The sequence below is a fragment of the Urocampus carinirostris genome, chromosome 2 (assembly GCF_059441175.1).
Source record: "Urocampus carinirostris isolate Australia breed hairy pipefish chromosome 2, RoL_Ucar_1.0, whole genome shotgun sequence".
NCBI classification, from domain to species: Eukaryota; Metazoa; Chordata; class Actinopteri; order Syngnathiformes; family Syngnathidae; genus Urocampus; species Urocampus carinirostris.
This window is the reverse complement of record NC_142350.1, coordinates 37,042,944-37,060,506: the sequence shown is the minus strand read 5'-3', so window position 1 is coordinate 37,060,506 and position 17,563 is coordinate 37,042,944. Positions and strand designations below refer to the sequence as shown.

General features: G+C 38.5%; 2 protein-coding genes across 2 annotated transcripts in view; both read left to right on the top strand.

Annotated features, from left to right (window-relative positions):
* The first annotated feature begins 267 nt into the window (after positions 1–267).
* The window catches only part of oxr1a (oxidation resistance 1a), a 222,080-nt gene continuing 204,784 nt past the window's right edge, over positions 268–17,563 (top strand). The window contains exon 1 of the mRNA XM_088326394.1: positions 268–414. The gene's annotated coding sequence lies outside the window, so the exon portion shown is untranslated. The remainder of the gene's footprint in view (positions 415–17,563) is intronic.
* LOC148371792 (uncharacterized) lies at positions 11,153–15,165 on the top strand. The gene is made up of 2 exons (XM_088326389.1): positions 11,153–11,853; positions 12,653–15,165. Exons 1-2 carry the CDS (start codon positions 11,413–11,415, stop codon positions 14,648–14,650), a joined length of 2,439 nt encoding a protein of 812 aa, XP_088182515.1. The 5' UTR covers positions 11,153–11,412; the 3' UTR covers positions 14,651–15,165.

Sequence of the window (17,563 nt, the reverse complement as noted above, 5' to 3'; positions counted from 1 at the left end):
GCTATGTAAAAGATATACAAATCTTTCGACCTATGGATATGTATAAAAGTTCATGTATTTTTGCCTATTGTTTAAATCAAAGTTTGTTTGTTATTACTCAATGCAGTTTTTTTTGTACCACTAGGAGGCACTAAATATTACACACTTTCCATTTAATATTCATCAGCTCAGTACCGGGACGACTCTCGCCCCTCTGCTTGCCAGGACGCCCCTTTTGGTATAGTCCGCTCCTCCCCCTTCCCTCCCGTCTCACTGGTGGTACTTTCTGTTGGTAGAAGGTCAAACGACTGCGCGCATCTGACTCCATCCATGTTCTCTATGTTGTGAACAATTCCGAGATGTTCCTCAAAGGATGGAAGCAACATTTTGAAAGCTTGTGATATTTCTTTTTCGTCGTGTCTCGTCGCCGTGAAAGTAAGTGCAGTTATCCTGCGTTCCAGTGCTGTCTAGCTCCCAAAACTGCTCTCTGGTTTGTGCTGTCATCGCCAGTTGGTTTGCTTATAAACATTTCATGTTTGTAAAGTGTTGTGTTTCCGTGCAGCACGCCGGTGCACAGCACATGAACCTACCGGATTGTAAATAACTGGATGCTGGTGTCCCTTTGAAATTAAGTTGCACTACTTTAAAAAGGGGAGTTTGAAATCCGTTACTATGCTGGATTGGAGTTATAAAGTGCTTATGACGACCTACGGGAATATGACGAAAAGCAGAATTCTGTTTAATGAGTCTTATTACTTAGAGCCAACTGTATTATCAATAGCAGTTTTAAACCCTTTTTCTTTTGACTTTGCCAGGACCCTATGAAAGTATAGAGGACCAATCTTGCCATAATTTGATTTTTTTTTTAAAGATGAGTAAATACCTACAAATAAACGTCATTTAAATAGATGAACACATGAATATTTCTTGTAATACTTATGACGTAATTGTAATGTATTCTTACATTTATGCATTTTTGTCATTTATTTGTCATTTTGGGCGGCACAGCGGGTGAGTGGTTAGCTCGTCCACAGCACAGTTCTGCGGTCATGGGTTCAAATCCACCTATCACCCTTCCTGTGTCGAGTTTGCATGTTCTCTCCGTGCGCTTTGCTTTCCTCCCACATTTCAAAAACATGCATTGATTGGTGACTCCAAATTGTCCCTAGGTATAAATCAGCGTATGAATGGTTGTCTTTGTTGACTGTCATGGGATGGGCTCCACCACCCCTGCGACCCCGGTTAGGATGTATTTTTTAATTTTCTTTATTACGATATGTATTCTGTCATGCATTTTGTCATTTATGTTGTGGTGTATGTTATCGTTTTTAGTTGTCGAGTTTGTTGTCCTGTATGTTGTAGTGTAAGTTGACGTGCATTTCGTCAGGTATTTTGAAGTACCAAAGGGTATGTTACATTTTTATGTTTATGTTGAAGTTATAGGCCCTTAAGACCTACTCTACACTTAGACATCCATTGGGAAAATCAAGGATGCACCTAAATTGTCTCCTTAATTGTTTCGGTGCACATCCTAAGACACAAAAGATAACATACATTTAAGAAAGAAATCCAGAGTTAATCTGCATGGTCAGATAGCTAAACTGAGCTCAGAGCACAGTCGTTGTCTATACACTTCTTTGCCTTATGCAGGCTATTCAGTCAGGTCAAACATACAGCCCACAGGCCAGATCAGGCCTGGTGGATTATTTAATCCGGCCCGCAATAAATTTCTGAGTATATATTAAAAAGCAAGGCTTCAACTCATTGGTATCAAAACTTTGGATTTCTTTTTTATAAATACAATTCAAATGCTTCTTCCCGTCGCCATAGGGCAGGGAAGGTGTAAGAGATCTGATGTCCATTCTGGTTTCATGTTAAAGACAATATTGTGCGGTATTTTTTCAGCTTCAGTGGGCCCAGTCTAGTAGTTTGATCTGATGTTATTGCCCGTTCACTGCTTAAACTCTTAATTTGTATTTCTATTGTTTTTTTCAAAGCTGTATGACAATTGAGGCAAGAACATTTGTATTCATAGCTCCCACTTGACTTTGGTTGTTTAGGATTTTGGGGTGAGTTGTTCAGATTTAAAGCTAAATGTACTTTAATTGAAATAAACAAATTGTCAAGGCATTCAATGTCAAACATGATTTTCTTTTTCTCATTGTTTGAGAATATATGTGTTATTTGTACGAATTGTTTGTAGGGTAGGCTACATATGTGACCTGCTCTGCCCAAATGAGTCGCAAGTCGCAACGTTCTGTTTTTAACGAGAGGCCGATAACTAAGAAAAAAAAACGAGGAAAATCATGATTTTTTTTTTTTAACATGTTTCACTATTTTGAAATATTTAACTTGCAGATAAATAGGGAAAGTAACAAAAACAGTGATTAAAGTTTAATATTTATGATTTTAGAGAACAAAAAAAGTACTTTTAACGTGTGCTTAAATACATATGTGCTAAACATGTCTTTCAATCTGGTCTAATCCTTTTTTTATATGTGTGCAAATGCCTTTGTTAAAACTAAACTTTGAAATTAGACTATGACTTTAACTGTAAAAATATTAAAATGACACCAAATTACACCAAAAAAAAGGCAAAGAAAGCTTTAAACTTGATTTTATCAGATTTTTGATCAGAAAAAGGCAGATGGAAGGCTGTAATTTAAATGGGCTTATCTTCAAAATAGTTCATCATAAAGCATTTTCATTTTAAAGCTCATTTGTTATGCTTTCCATTAATACCAAACACCATATCTTGATATTTGCCTCACTGTGACTAATTTTGGTAGATCAGGTTACATAGATAGGCTGAATGATAAATAATAGTACTTAAAAAGCTAAATATTGACATTTTCTTACTGATCCGGCTCACCTGAGAATTAAACTGGGCTTGTCATGCATAATTTAGTTCATGAAGGTATAACCATAACAGGAGTTGCACAATATTACGCTCATGCATTTTTATTTTCTGAATTTTTGGGGGGAGAAAGCATCCTATTGTGTACGGCAAGGGTGTCAAACTAATTTTAACCTGGGGGCCACACGATAGAACAAACATTCTCCCGGGGGCCGGACTAATAGATTGAGGAGAAATAAAAAACTGAGAAAGACATAAGAAAAAGAGAGGGAGAGAAAAAGAGAGAGTGTGGGACAAGAAAAGGGCGAAATGGAGAAAGAGTGAGAGAGACAAAAGAGAAATAGTAAAGAGGGGGGTAGAAAGAGAGAAACAAATCCAAAGAGAAATAGAAAGAGAGAAACAGAGGAGATGAAAGAGGAGAGAAAGAGAGAAGGGTAGAAATAAAGAAGGGGAAAGACAGACAGAGAGAGAGAAAAGGAAAAAAGGTAGAGAGCAAACGAAGGTAAAAAGACACAGAGAGAAAAATACAAAGAGGAACAAAGAAAGACAAAAAGAGAGACAGAGAGAGTGAAAGAGAAAGAGATAGAGAGCAAAAAAAAGGGAGGGAGAGAGAGAGTGAGAGAAAGAGGGGGGGGTACAGCGTCTTTATGATGGCAACATCAAGTGGACATATTTCAACCTGCAGCTCGTTTTTCTCTTGCGCTTCCCTCAGCATTATTTTGCGGGCCGGATTCAATCCCTTAGCGGGCCTGATCCGGCCCGCAGGCCGCCTATTTGACATCCCTGGTGTACTGTTTTTGTTTTTCGTTTATTCGAATTTATGCACCAGGCACATTCGGTGATCATATTATGAATGGTCCTTCTGGAATTCATTAATTCCTCACCCTGCCCATATCAGCGAGCACTCGCTGTTACCAATTGATTGATGCATTAATATTCATGGTAATGAAACTTGCTAATATTCACACAGGAGACATGATTAAAAACATGACATCCAAAGAAGGATAACATTATAATATGATGTGCAGTGAGACGTTTTTTTTTAAACGGGACTTGCATGGCACTGAAACGACTCCACCTGATCAGAAAATCGAATATTATGATTTTACTCAAAGAGACAGTGTGTTTTATGCAACCCCTAGTTGTTTAGATGTGAATATTCTAGTGCAACCAAAACAAGTGACAAAAAGCACAAAGAATACAAAATTCGGTGACTCAAAGTAAATAAAATGCACCAGTTTACTTCTCATGTTTTTGCTCAGCCTTTTTGAGTTTTTTTGGGCACCCATAACAGGAAAATGGCGGACAATCATGTCCGTTCCCTCGAGGTGTGGCTTATGTTATGTAAAATGAGTGGCACTACCTTGACCTACAAAAAAAGCACATCCATACAATGATTCACGTATTACTGCTTATTATTCAAATCAATAAATTATGTTTTTTTGCCACTAAGCACTAAATAATACACTATAACCATTTCAGGAGGGGGCAAATACTTGTCATTGTAGATGTAAACAAATGCAATGGTGGAACCCAAATAATGCACACTGCCTCTTTCAAATGTATCCCCTTAAATACTAGAAATATTAAGGAAGTCAAGGTAAGTTTTAGGTTTCTTTTTTCCTGGTTAAATTTAAACTACCAAAACATAAATATCTACTTTTTTTTTTTTAATTTACAGATAATGTGTAAAAAATGGTACTTGAGAAAAATGATATCTTGTTCAATCTATGGAGTAACTTAATCCCTCACATGGCAGTAATGTTAAATTGCACGATTCAATATGAGCCATTCAATACTGGTAAGAATCTAACATTTGCGTGATCATGTAGTACCATTCTCCGGAAAGAAAACAAAAAACACTGATTTGAGTATCACTGGACATTAACATTTTTAATTCAAGAGGGCATAAAAAAGAGCAAGGCCCTGTAGGTATGAAATCTACATAATTGGGAGAAATAGAACATTATGTTATTTTCTAACAAAACAACAGATAGACTGAAAAGTCTTTGCCCTGTGATTTGCTGGCAACCATTAAACTGTATAGATCGAAAACAAAACAAAAAAAACCCTAGCATTACTTTCAAGGCAAGCTAACAAAAAGACTACTCAGCGAAACTTTTACCTAAATATGGAAACCCTTTTTGAAGATATATATTCCCCCATCCCTTAAAGCTGGGGTCTTAAACTCAATTTCTTTCGGGGCCTCTTGAAAATCTCTGATAAAAACATTCCACTGTTTTCAAATTGCTGTTTTTTGAAACTGTTATGCAAAATAAGATCATAATAATAAAAAAGCAATAAGAATTAATATTAAAATAAACCAATCAATAAGTAATAAATGAATCCATAATTTGCATAAAATAAGTTTACATGAAAGGGACCCTGGGTATTAATAGTCCACTAAATGTTTCTATATTTTGTAGTGCAACCAAAAATGAAATAAGCACAAGAATACAAACTAGAGACTTTAAGTGACCAAGCTGCACCATTGTTCTTTTTAAAAAAAAAAATACTTTTTAATGAATTAAAATGTTTGACCACGACAAGGTTCTAAATGATACACACTGTCTCTTTGAATATTTTTTAAGGCATAGATCTTAAACCAAGGGTGTCCAAACTTTTCAGAAAACAAGCCAGATTTGGTAAACTTAAAATTTGTGAGGGCCAACTGTTTAGCCTGGCATTCTTTGAACAATCTCTGTTAAATTCACCCCCTGTGAAAGTTTTGTAGTGCTTGGTGATCAGCGTCGTTACCGTCTAACTCACCTTTGTAGCATTTTAATTTGACTCTCAGGGTCTTGTGAAAGCGCTGCTGTGCCGTTAATAGAGCATCCAGTTGCTTCACCTTTTCACAGCGTTCATTTCCAGTTAGCTTGTCTTAATCAGCATATTTCATCTGGCAGTTCTGCTTAACATTATATTCTTTGAAAACAGCCACAGTCTCTTCGCAAATTACGCTCTCGAGGACCGGGTCAACCACCCCTGGCCTAGCTAGCTGTTAGCAGTACGCCGGACCATCAGCATCGATCTTGCTTTCTCACCGACGCCAGCACGGAGCACCGACTGGTGATTACCATTTGGTTGCACTCTTATGACTTTCCTCAGAGTCACATTTAATTTAATAATTTATTTTTAATGTTAAAATCCTCTGAAAGCGTGTGGTCACTATGCTTTCCACTTTGTTTACAGAGGCATGGCCCGCCCGCTGTTGGACTGACAGCTTACACCATACTATGAAGGCCACGCAGACAGTCAGTCATACAAAACAGAGTGCCCTTAGAGCACTCTCTACAATCAACGATACAATGATATCAATTTCAATAAAGACAAAATCACTTCAAAATACGTGATGTAGTGAACCACCGATAACCAGAGCGCAAAGTAGTGAGGGGCTCCTGTAATGAGATTGAGCCTTAGTCTTGCGTCTCCTGATTTTAGGTTATCCGTGACAACGCATAAAGTTAACTTCTAAATTGGATAGAAGTAGTGAAAACTGTGTTATAATGTATTTGTTTGCCAAAGACTGACATTTTGAGGAAAATACATTGGAATCCGATGCTGCTTTTATGTTAACCAATATCTGATCAATATTGGAACAGGTTGTTCATACCATCAATGTGACTTTCAATAATGTTCCGGTCGGGAGCCTTTGCTCTGATAATGCTGGTCCACTAGTGATCCCAAGAGCCAAGGAGAGAACCGCAGGTTCACGAGCGTTCTCCATTTGGGCCCCGGTGCTGTGGAATGCTCTTTCCCCTCAGATTCGATCTGCAACCTCAGTGGAACTGTTTGAATCTAGGCTTAAAACACACTTCTCTTATATGAATGACCTATATTTCATGTTGACAATATTTGTGTATTATTTGTTATTTCAACATCCATAGCAGCCTGGTCATCCTGGAAGGGGGATTACATCATGTGTATTCCCCTTGTCGAGGTTTCTTCATTTTCCTCATGTTGAGGTCTTTGAGTTTTTCCTTGCCCTCGTGTAGCTTTTAGATAATGCAGCCCTTTGAGACTCCTTGTGATTAAAGGCTTTACAAATAAACATGACTTGACTTGACTTAATGAGGTTCATTGGTGTTTTTATAAAACATAGTACACTTCAAATAATGGCTGAACAGAACTGAGTTGTTTGTAGACTATAGACTGCATGGCTTTGTTTGTAGAATGGCAGATAATTTGTCTGGAACTTCAAAGAAATATTTTGACAGTATCCTTTTTGTTGTTGGGAAAAATCTTTGGAATCATACACCTTTGGATATAAAGCCTACGAGAGAAAGTTCTTCAATCATCAAGATCACATTTTTTTAAAATGGTTCGTGGAGCTGTAATTTATTATCCTAAATCTGTATTCTGGGGCGGCAGTAGCTCAGGAGGTAGAGCGATCGTTTTAGGATTAAGGGATCCCAGTTCGAATCCCGGCTTGTCCGTGTTACATGCCGAAGTGTCCTTGGGTAAGACACTGAACCCCCAATAAGCAGGTTAGCAGCCTTACATGGCTGCACAGATCATGGCCGCTATTGGGAAATGTGAAGCACAATGTAAAGCGCTTTGGGAAGTCATTGACTTGAAAAGCGCTATATAAATGCAGATCATTTCATTTCATTTCATTTCATTTCATGATATCCTTCCAGGAACCAAGATGTATATATATGTTACAACTTTCAGGAAATGCATCCTTCCGTTGGGCCTCAGGGGCACATATTCGATTGGGATGTTGGTAAAGATTTAGCATTCCGACACACTAAAGCCATTTCTACACCGCTGACGTAAATCAGTACTGTTGATCTCCACAATGCCCTCGGCATGCTGTGTGGGTTTAAAGAAGGTTGTGATTTTATACAGTAGTCAAATGAAGTAGTTCCCTCCAGGCTTCCCTTGTGTACAAATACCCGGTAGAATGGTTGGCTTGCCTTTTCTCTGGTTTTCACTGTTTTCTATTTCCTCACGCGCTGTTACCCTTTTGTCTAATGATGATCTCAAAACAGACTTAAGGATAAATATCCTCAGCTGTCCTCTTAAATACTCAACACGTGAAGAATATGAGGGCAGAAAAAGTGGCGGTCTGAGCTCACGGTGTTCTGTGTCGCAAGCGTGGTGTGTATTGGCTCTACCCACATACAGTAGACGTAGCCTTGGAACTAGTTGGAGGATTACTGAGGATTTACCACGCTAAGCCCCAGTCCATTGACCCTCTTCTTGTCTCCTCCCCCTTGCCTGTTCAGAAAAAAACAACCCTAACCTTTTTCAATCCTTCCATTATCCTCATGTGACCAGAATGAAAATGTCCAACAGATAAACATAATTTAAAACACCCTTTTATACTAAAATTCATTATAAATTTGACAGCAAAGTTTTGAAAAGCAATACTGCCATATTTCAAATACCTATAAAAATAAACTTTACACAAATTATATGTTTTGAGGCCTCATAAGTCTGAAAAAAAACTATTTTCAATTACCTCAATTGAGTAGGTCTCAACATGTTTTTGTTACCGTATTTATTCATGTATAAGGATCTTTTCCCCCCCTTAAATATAACTCAAAAAGTTTGAGTGCACGTCACATATGTTTTTTGCGTAATACCTTAGGCATGCAATGATTGATCAGTTGTGAATATTTTATCTTTGTAACATTTGAATGTTGCATGTAGTGTGTGAAAATGCTGAGAAAAAACAAAAGCCTTCTGTTTTTATGCATTATCTTATAAAGTCAGGAATTGGGATCAACAGCATTCATTTATTGTAATGCACCATATTTATTCGTGTGTAACACACACTTTTTATTACCTTATTTGTGCAATGATTGATCCGTCAAAAATATTTCACATTTTATAGTATGTGAACAGTGCATTTGTGTGTGAAAATGCAGAAAAAAACAAAAGCCTGTGGTTTTGATGCATTACCGTATTAAGTCAGAAATTGGGATTGATTGATTCTTATATAACATATATATTTGTGTATGTCGCACATTTCTTTCATTACCTTATTTGAGCAATGATTGATCTGTTGAAAATATCACTGACCACAATTGCAAAACATTGGATGCACCGGTAATCGAACCCAGGCAGTAGCGGTGAAAGCGCCATATCCTAACCACGAGATCACCGGTGATAAAGATGATGTACCAAAAGGTATTCGATTTTATGTCATTATTACACACTTTTTATTCACAGTACCAGAGACAAATGGGAGAGAATTTAGGAAACAGAATGTTCTGAATGATATAAATAAACTCAAAAAACCTTGATGAGGGGAAAGAACTTTTTGGTGTATCTGATGATGAAATTAGACTTTGAAGGACATGAATAAATATATTGTAAATTTTATGTTATGATGATATGATATTTTATAATGATATTTTATTTGAGTTTACGTTGTCAAAAGATGATTTTAATCGTGGCGGCCTGTGTTCAACAATAATTGTCGCTAACAATGCTTAGATAAGCTTTGTGAAAAGTGTAACCAATTTTTATACCGATTTCTAATCAAAATGTGGTGGTGCACGTTTTACTCGAATAAGCACGAAAACCACTGTGCAATATTTCTTTTCCAGCCGAAAATGCGAAGCTTTATGCTATAAAATATTATAATTAATAATAAATAATGATAAATAGTAAATAATTGTTTTCAAATATATATTAAAGTATCTAACCCTGGCGTGCATTCACTTAAACCCATGTGTACTTGTGTACACGAGAACCACTGCACTAAAGCGGATTTCCTACCTATGATTGTAAATAATCAATTGGTCAATTATTCATTTTAACGGCTCTTTTAAGAGATATTTAAAAATGTGCCATATTGCGCACTGCAGGTCCTGACCACCGATCCACTCCAAGCAGCCAAATCCAATCCTCTTTTGGCCTGGCAATACTGGGCCATTTTGCTTGTTGTAATTTCATGTAAAAAATATCACCTAATGATTGGAAATATATAAAACGAGATAATGATGAGGCAGCACGGCGGGGCAGTGGTTAACGCGTGTGAGGCTCAGTTCTTGGGTCATGAGATCAAACCTTCCTCTGTGGAGTTTGCATGTTCTTCCCTTGCTCGCGTGGGTTTCCTTCGGGCACTCTGGTTTCCTCCCACATTCCAAAAACATGCATGTCTAGCACTCCTGCGACCCTACTGAGGATAAGCGGTGCTGATAATGGATGGATGGAGATAATGATGATGAATTAGACTTGTTTTTTGTACCTATAGGCACTAAATAATCTGAAATTCAACTAATATTATTTTGGTATTTAATCAGTCTTACAAATTCACAGAAATTTTACATTTTGGGGGGTTGGAAATTTTGGATAATTTGTAGATTTCAAAAAATGTATTCACAAAATTTTGACAAAAGACACGAACCTTTTTTATAATTTAGTTTATAAATCGGAAAACTAGCCGCTCTGCCTCTTTTCTGATCGTTTGCCTTTTCAGAGCAGCTTGCCCGTATCAAGTTAAAAAGTACAAAGCAGACCGGTTCATTTTCATGTTTAGGGTGGCTTTTCATAAATACACCAGGCCGCATAGAAACGGCAAACCTGTGGTTGCTGTGCATGTATTATAAGAGAGGTACTTGACATAAACCACGTGTCAAATTTCTTGTTTGCAAGCTTGTTTGTTTACAGTTGCCTTGATTGACCGCTCTCATTGTTTTGGCAGTATAAGGTATTATATTTGTGCATGACTCATGCAAGATCCTCTAATTCAGTGATTTTCATCCACTGTGTCGTCAGAGATAGTCTTATGTGCCGTGAGAAATTATCCAGTGTCACTTTTTAAAATGTATGATTTTATAAAACATTTGTGAATCATTTTCTGCAAATATTATGTCATTGTCAAGTGTCTGTGCTGTAAAAACAGGGGGTATTATAAATTATATTGTAATTAAACATACTGTTCAGTGTTATTACATTTTTGTTAGTGGTGTGCCATAACGTTGTTCCAATGTAAAAAACGTGCCCTGGCTCAAAAAAGGTTGAAAAACACTGCTCTAATCATCTTCTTTGAATTGACAGTAACGTGTGTTTGTTTTGCTGCGACCGTCCTTTGTGAGGTGTAATGAGACCAAAGTAGAATCAGCCAAGTGAGCCCAAATATTAATATTACCTCCACTGCTTTCCACAGCAGGAGCTGCTCCTTCCTCCTCCTCTCCTTATTTTCTGCAATGTGTTATATGTTTTTCTTTTAAAGAACCAAACCCTTTACTCTTAGCTTTACTTTTTATTTACCATATTTGCCTGACTAAAGAGTGCACACTTTATAAACTGTACTCATTGCGTGTACAGAAATATACTGCTGTAATGGTTTGTACTCTATATGCAGGGATGTGATTTTTCCGCTAATTCGCGGAATTCCGCTTTTTTTATCTCCAAAAATAAAATTTTAAAATTTCCGGTGTTTTAATTGGTAAAAAAAAACGATTTCGTCTCGACAGCATGCCATTTGAGTGTTTCCGTAACTGAAATGAAACGTACTTGCGATTGGTTGAAGTCTCGTGTTGACCAATAAACGCGCTTGTTATAGGAGTGTGCCATTGTTCATTTCTCACACGTTTTTGCCGGGTGTTTAAAGAAAGATGTCCGTGATCGAACGCAAAGATGCTCCGCGAGCTAAAGAAATTGATAAGATTGTAAAAAACAAGTTTCGATGGGACTGGTTGGAGAAGGAATTATCTACGAATGTTGGAAAGAAGACTGTGACGAATTTGTTCAATGACTTTATTCGGAAGATCGATCGTGCCGGGAAAGCACTTTGCATTTGGTGTCATGATACCATCGACTATGGTGGGAGAGGTTTCAAAGCTCTTGAAAGTCACGCAAAGAGCAAAAAACACGTGAAAGAACTCCAGTCAAGAACGACAAATTATTCCATCGCTGGAAGTTTCGGTGCCCAAACGAAAACTCCAAAACTTTACGGCCTCCATCCCTTATTGACATCACAATCGGAAGCGGTAATAAAGAGACGTGATCCACCCCAACAACCTGTACCAGTTGCTGATAGAGTCGTGAATTTTGAGGTAGGTGGTAAACTTTTCAAATTTATTTGACAGTTTTCCCATTTTTTTCGAAAATATTATAACGTAATAAAAATGGCCATAAATATTTAACAATTACAATAATAGATTTTCATGTGTACATTACACCAACACTTTACTGTAGGGCCTATACTTATTGTACTTTCATTTATCAAATACTTGGATACGCTGCTATTAAAGAAATAAATTATTACATTTAAAATATGATTTAGGAAATTTAAAAATATTATTAAGCCTAATAGTAATCAAAACTATTGTCAGTATTTATATTTTTTAAATTAAGTACTTGTATGATATTCTACCATTGATTTTCTTAATGGCCACAATATTATTATGGTACATAATTTACTTAATATTAATAACATGGTTAATCATTGACACAAACTCAAATGAATGCTGCATGTTTGCACTTTTTAGGTTTCAAGATGTTGAGTGTCTTGATGTATGCAGTTACAGAGATGATCTTAGTCGAATGCATGATTGTGTTTTTATCAGAGCTTGCTGCATGAGGTATTTTATGTTTTTGTTATCCATTATGTATTAAGAATGATTGATTAAATGATTTATTGCATGGTAAATATTATTTCCAATGGTTTGTAGCTAATTTTCAACATTTTTTTGTCACCATAATAAATACTCTGACATGTGAATGTGCATGAAAGTTTAGACTAAATCCTTTTTTATTTACTTTGGTCGCATGACATTTTGGATTATAATTCAAATAATTATTTAAATTATTTAATTGTTTACTGATTATTGTTAAATTTCTTTTATTCTTCAGGCAATGCTGTTGGGAGTGCTGGCCGAAAATTCTCTTCCGTTCACCATGGCCCCAAAGCTCATCACACTGTCAAAGGAACTGGCAAGGGATCCAAAAGCTCTGAATGGACTGTCCATGGATAGAACCAGTGCATCCTACAAAACAAAGTATGGCCTTGCCCATACTATGCTTGATGAGACTTTAACAAACTTAAGATCCTCCCACTTTTCAATGAACATTGATGAGTCCACCAGCAACAATCTACACCGTGTCCTGTGTGTTCTCGTCAGCTATTTCTCCCCGTCGACAAAGTCTGTTGTGGTGGAACATTTAGCATCTTTGAGTGTTGTTAAAGTTGACGGCAAATCTCTCTTTGATGAACTCTCAGCCCTCATGACCAAGAACAATATTCCCTGGAGCAATTTGGTGTCTGTGTTGATGGACTCATGTGCAGTGATGCGGGGTTCCAAATCTGGAGTTGAGACGCGTTTGCGAGAGGGACCAGCACCACATCTCCTTGACATAGATGGGGATACCTGCCACCACATCCACAACGCCTCTAAGCATTTTTGCAAGCCATTTGAGTACAAGATTGAAGGACTCCATAATGATCTCTTCAACGATTTCAAGTGGTCAACCGATCTGAAGGAAGCTCTTCAAGAAATTTGCTTTCTGACAGGCATCACCTTCACCATGCCAGAGAGATTTGTCAGCCATCGATGGCTTTCAAACTATAATGTTTCAATGTCCACCTTACGCCTCATGGATGTCTTTACCATCTTCTACTATGCATTTCTTGGCAGAGGAGATAAAGAACTCTATCTTCCCACCATCATGGCCATCTACCACAAGAAGGATCTTTCAAGAGAAGTCAAAGCCAAACTCAAAGACATACAATCAGCTTTAGGCCAAAAGAACATGACTGAGGAAGGAAGGAAGAGGAAGCAGAGGATCTATGAGAAGATATTCTTCACAAGATTGGATACGCTTCTCACCCTCAACCTGTACACAGCAGTTCTGCCCTTGCTGAAGAACTATGTGATCACCTTTGAGACGAAAACGCCAATGATCCACAAGCTGAACGACAAGCAAGTGTCCTTCTTCAAGAAGTTCTTGTCCTGTTTCCTAAAGCCAGAGTCCCTTCAAGGCTGTAAACTGACAGAAATTGAACTGAACAACAAAGCCAACCAACTCCGAGAAAATGATATTTTCTATGGTGGTGTCACCAGCAAACTGATGGATTCTTCTAACAAGTCGTCAGTTGTGTTCAAGTTCAAAGCCAAAGCCAAGGCAGCATATCTGGCATGTGGTCTGTACCTTCAGAAAAAGTTGCCCATGAACAGCAAGCTTCTGAGAGCAGCCTCTGCCATTGACCCACTTGCCAGAGGACACAGCTCAACTTTAAACCAACTGAAGAAGCTGTCGTCGTTGGTCACCAATGTCCTTGATGAGTCAGAGCTGGGGAACTATGATCTCGAGGTGAGAGAATACCAGTTGGACAGTGAGTTGCCAACACCTTTGGACTCAGAGGGGAAGGCAATTGCACTGGATCGTTGGTGGGCCCAAGTCTTTGCTGTTGGAAGATACCCAACCCTGGCCAAGATGGTGAAGGCTCTCATGAGTTGCTTCCATGGGCCGCAAGTAGAGGGGGCTTTTAGTGTCATGGGTGATGTCCTGAACCCCAAAGCATGCAGAATGGACATAGCCACATACAGTTCTATCCAGACTGTAAAATATGCCCTAAGAGCAAGAAATACCACCTCTGTCAGCCATTTTGGAAGGAAAGACATTCTGATGGATCCTGTGCAGTCCATACTGTGCCTAAATCTGAGGACATCCTCCAAAAGGTACAGGGAGGAGAAGGATGCAGAAGCAGCTATGTTGTCTGCAAAACGAACAGAACTTGCTGTGAAACAGGACACCCAAATGAGCAAGGCTGCCTCAAGAAGAACCATCAAAGCTGCACAGAAGCAGGCTAGAAAGACCCATTCCAAAGCAATGAAGTCTAGGAGGAAGTAGTGTTTGGGTCATGTGAATGGATTTAGCTGTGTCCCGACGGATCACCACCTTATCGTGGTGGGGCACTTTGCGCGTCTCCATGACCCCCAGAGCTATGTCGGCGGGAGTCTCGTACTCCTGGTAGGGTTACCCAAGCCGAACAGGTCGAAGGGTAGAGTCCAGACTAAGAGTGATCCCAAAAGCTGGTGGCGGCACGCTTTGAGGCGGTTTCCTACAGACCTGGATCCCGTTAGCCGCCTGCAGTTGTAGAAAGATGCCGGTCGTCTAGGGTCTCCCTTGCCACTGGAACCATCTTCTTTACAATTAAGATAGTGGCGTTGGGGAAATGTTTTTTAATGTGACTGATTTTGAGTTGACTTAAACTGTAATTTTATATGGGATAGTTCAATATACATTGAAAATTTATGCTGTTGTCTTGTCTATTTCTTTGTCATCTGAGTGCATTGAAAGTACTTAAAAAAACCCATGAGCTCCGGGGGGGGGCTTCGCCCCACTTTTCCCCCCACCAGGGCACTGCCCTGGTCCTACCTGGTTTCCCCCCCCCCCCCCCAGCTAGCAATCACCCCCCCCCCCCCCCCCCCCCCGCTAATTTTCAGATAATTTCACTTTGGTCAAATCACATCCCTGTATATGCTCCAGATATACTGGACTGTCTCAGAAAATTAGAATATTGTGATAAAGTTCTTTATTTTCTGTAATGCAATTAAAAAAACAAAAATGTCATACATTCTAGATTCATTACACATCAACTGAACTATTTCAAGCCTTTTATTATTTGAATATTGCTGATTTTGGCTTACAGCTGAAAAAAACTCAAAAATCCTATCTCAAAATATTAGAATACTTCCTCAGACCAAGTAAAAAAATAATTTTATAACAGCAAAACTAAATCAAACATTTGAAAATGTCCATTGATGCACTCAGTACTTGGTTGGGAATCCTTTTGCACGGATTACTGCATCGATCCGGCGTGGCATGGAGGCAATCAGCCTGTGGCATTGCTGAGGTGTTATTGATGCCCAGGATGCTTCGATAGCGGCCTTCAGCTCATTTGCATTTGTAGGTCTGGTGTCTTTGATCTTCTTCTTAACTATACCCCACAAATTCTCGATGAGGTTCAGGTCAGGGGAATTAGCAGGCCAATCAAGGACAGTGATGCCATGGTCAGTGCACCAGTTACTGGTGGTTTTGGCACTGTGGGCAGGTGCCAGATCATGCTGGAAAATGAAATCCTCATCTCCATAGAGCTTTTCAGCAGATGGAAGCATGTAGTGCTCTAAAATCTCTTGGTACACAGTTGCATTTACTCTGGACTTGATGAAACACAGTGGACCAACACCAGCAGCTGACATGGCTCCCCAAACCATTGCTGACTGTGGGAACTTCACACTGGATTTCAAGCAACTTGGATTTTGCTCCTCTCCAGCCTTTCTCCAGACTCTGGCGCCTTGACTTCCAAATGAAATGCAAAACTTGCTTTCGTCTGAAAAGAGGACTTTGGACCACTCTGCAACTGTCCAGTGCTTCTTCTCCATAGCCCAAGTCAGACGCTTCTTCCGTTGTCTTGAGTTCAGAAGTGGCTTGACCATGGGAATAGGGCTATTGTAGCCCATTTCCCGGACACATCTGTGAACTGTGGCTTTTGATACCTGGACTCCAGCTTCAGCCCACTGTCTTTGAAGCTCCCCCAAATTCTGGAAGCGGCTCTTTCACAATTTTGTTAAGGCTGCGGTCATCTCTCTTGGTTGTGCAGCGTTTCCGGCCACATTTTTCCCTTCCAACAGACTTTTTGTGGATATGCTTTGAAACTGCACTCTGTGAACAGCCTGCTCTTTGAGAAATTTCTTTTTGTGTCTTACCCTCCTGATGGAGGGTATCAATGATGGTCCTCTGGACAGCAGTCAGATCAGCAGTCTTCCCCATACTTGTGATTTAGTTTACTGAACCAAGCTGAGTGTTTTTAAGGCTCAGGAAACCCTCGCAAGGTGTTTCGAGTTAATTAGATGATTCAGGTGATTAGTTGAATAGCCTACTTGTATACTTTTTCATGATCTTCTAATATTTTGAGATAGGATTTTTGAGTTTTCTTAAGCTGTAAGCCAAATTCAGCAATATTAAAATAATAAAAGGCTTGAAATAGTTCAGTTGATGTGTAATGAATCCAGAATGTATGACATTTTTGTTTTTTTAATTGCATTACAGAAAATAAAGAACTTTATCACAATATTCTAATTTTCTGAGACAGTCCAGTATATGTTGCATTTTATAATTGAATATTTACACTAAAGGGGTTCACACTTTTCAGCATGCGAGGTACTTTCCAAATGACCAAGGCAAATTGATCTAACAACAACATAAAATGCAAACCATTTATTTATTTTCAAATGTATTGAAAATCCTACGTACATTGTAGGACTTTACCAGTAATAAAATAAAACTAATGAAAATGCAAGGGCAGTCTAGCAATAAAAATGTCTCAATCTTTTAAATTTAATCTTTAATATTAATCTAGAGAAAACTACTATAGATCCATAATCTAGGGAAAAAACACAGAACTTGTTATGGCCTGATATGCCTCCTACCACCAGAGGGCCCCAGCTGTTTTTTTAACTGGGCTCAGGTGTGTCCAATCACCACACATCTCTGCCCAATTATCCTACAGTCTTTAAAAGGGCATTTTGATCGGTAAACCTTGATGTGTTATTGTCATTTGATGATAGTTTTCTCACTGCAGTTTCCAGTTCTTTAATTTTTGTTTCAAGTTTGAACTTTGTCTCGTTTGGTTGTGCTTTGTACCCACTTCTTTGTTTGTTACTTTGGCCATACCGTTTTTGTTTAAGGAACCCGTTTCCAGATCCTGACTCCCCCTCATGGGTCTATAACCTCCAAACATTATGGAAATCTTACTGAAAA

Coding starts and splice junctions, on each gene's coding strand:
- LOC148371792 (XM_088326389.1), top strand. CDS start 11,413: ATGTCCGTGATCGAACGCAAAGATGCTCCGCGAGCTAAAGAAATTGAT. Junction 11,854..12,652: donor ATAGAGTCGTGAATTTTGAG/GTAGGTGGTAAA, acceptor TTTATTCTTCAG/GCAATGCTGTTGGGAGTGCT.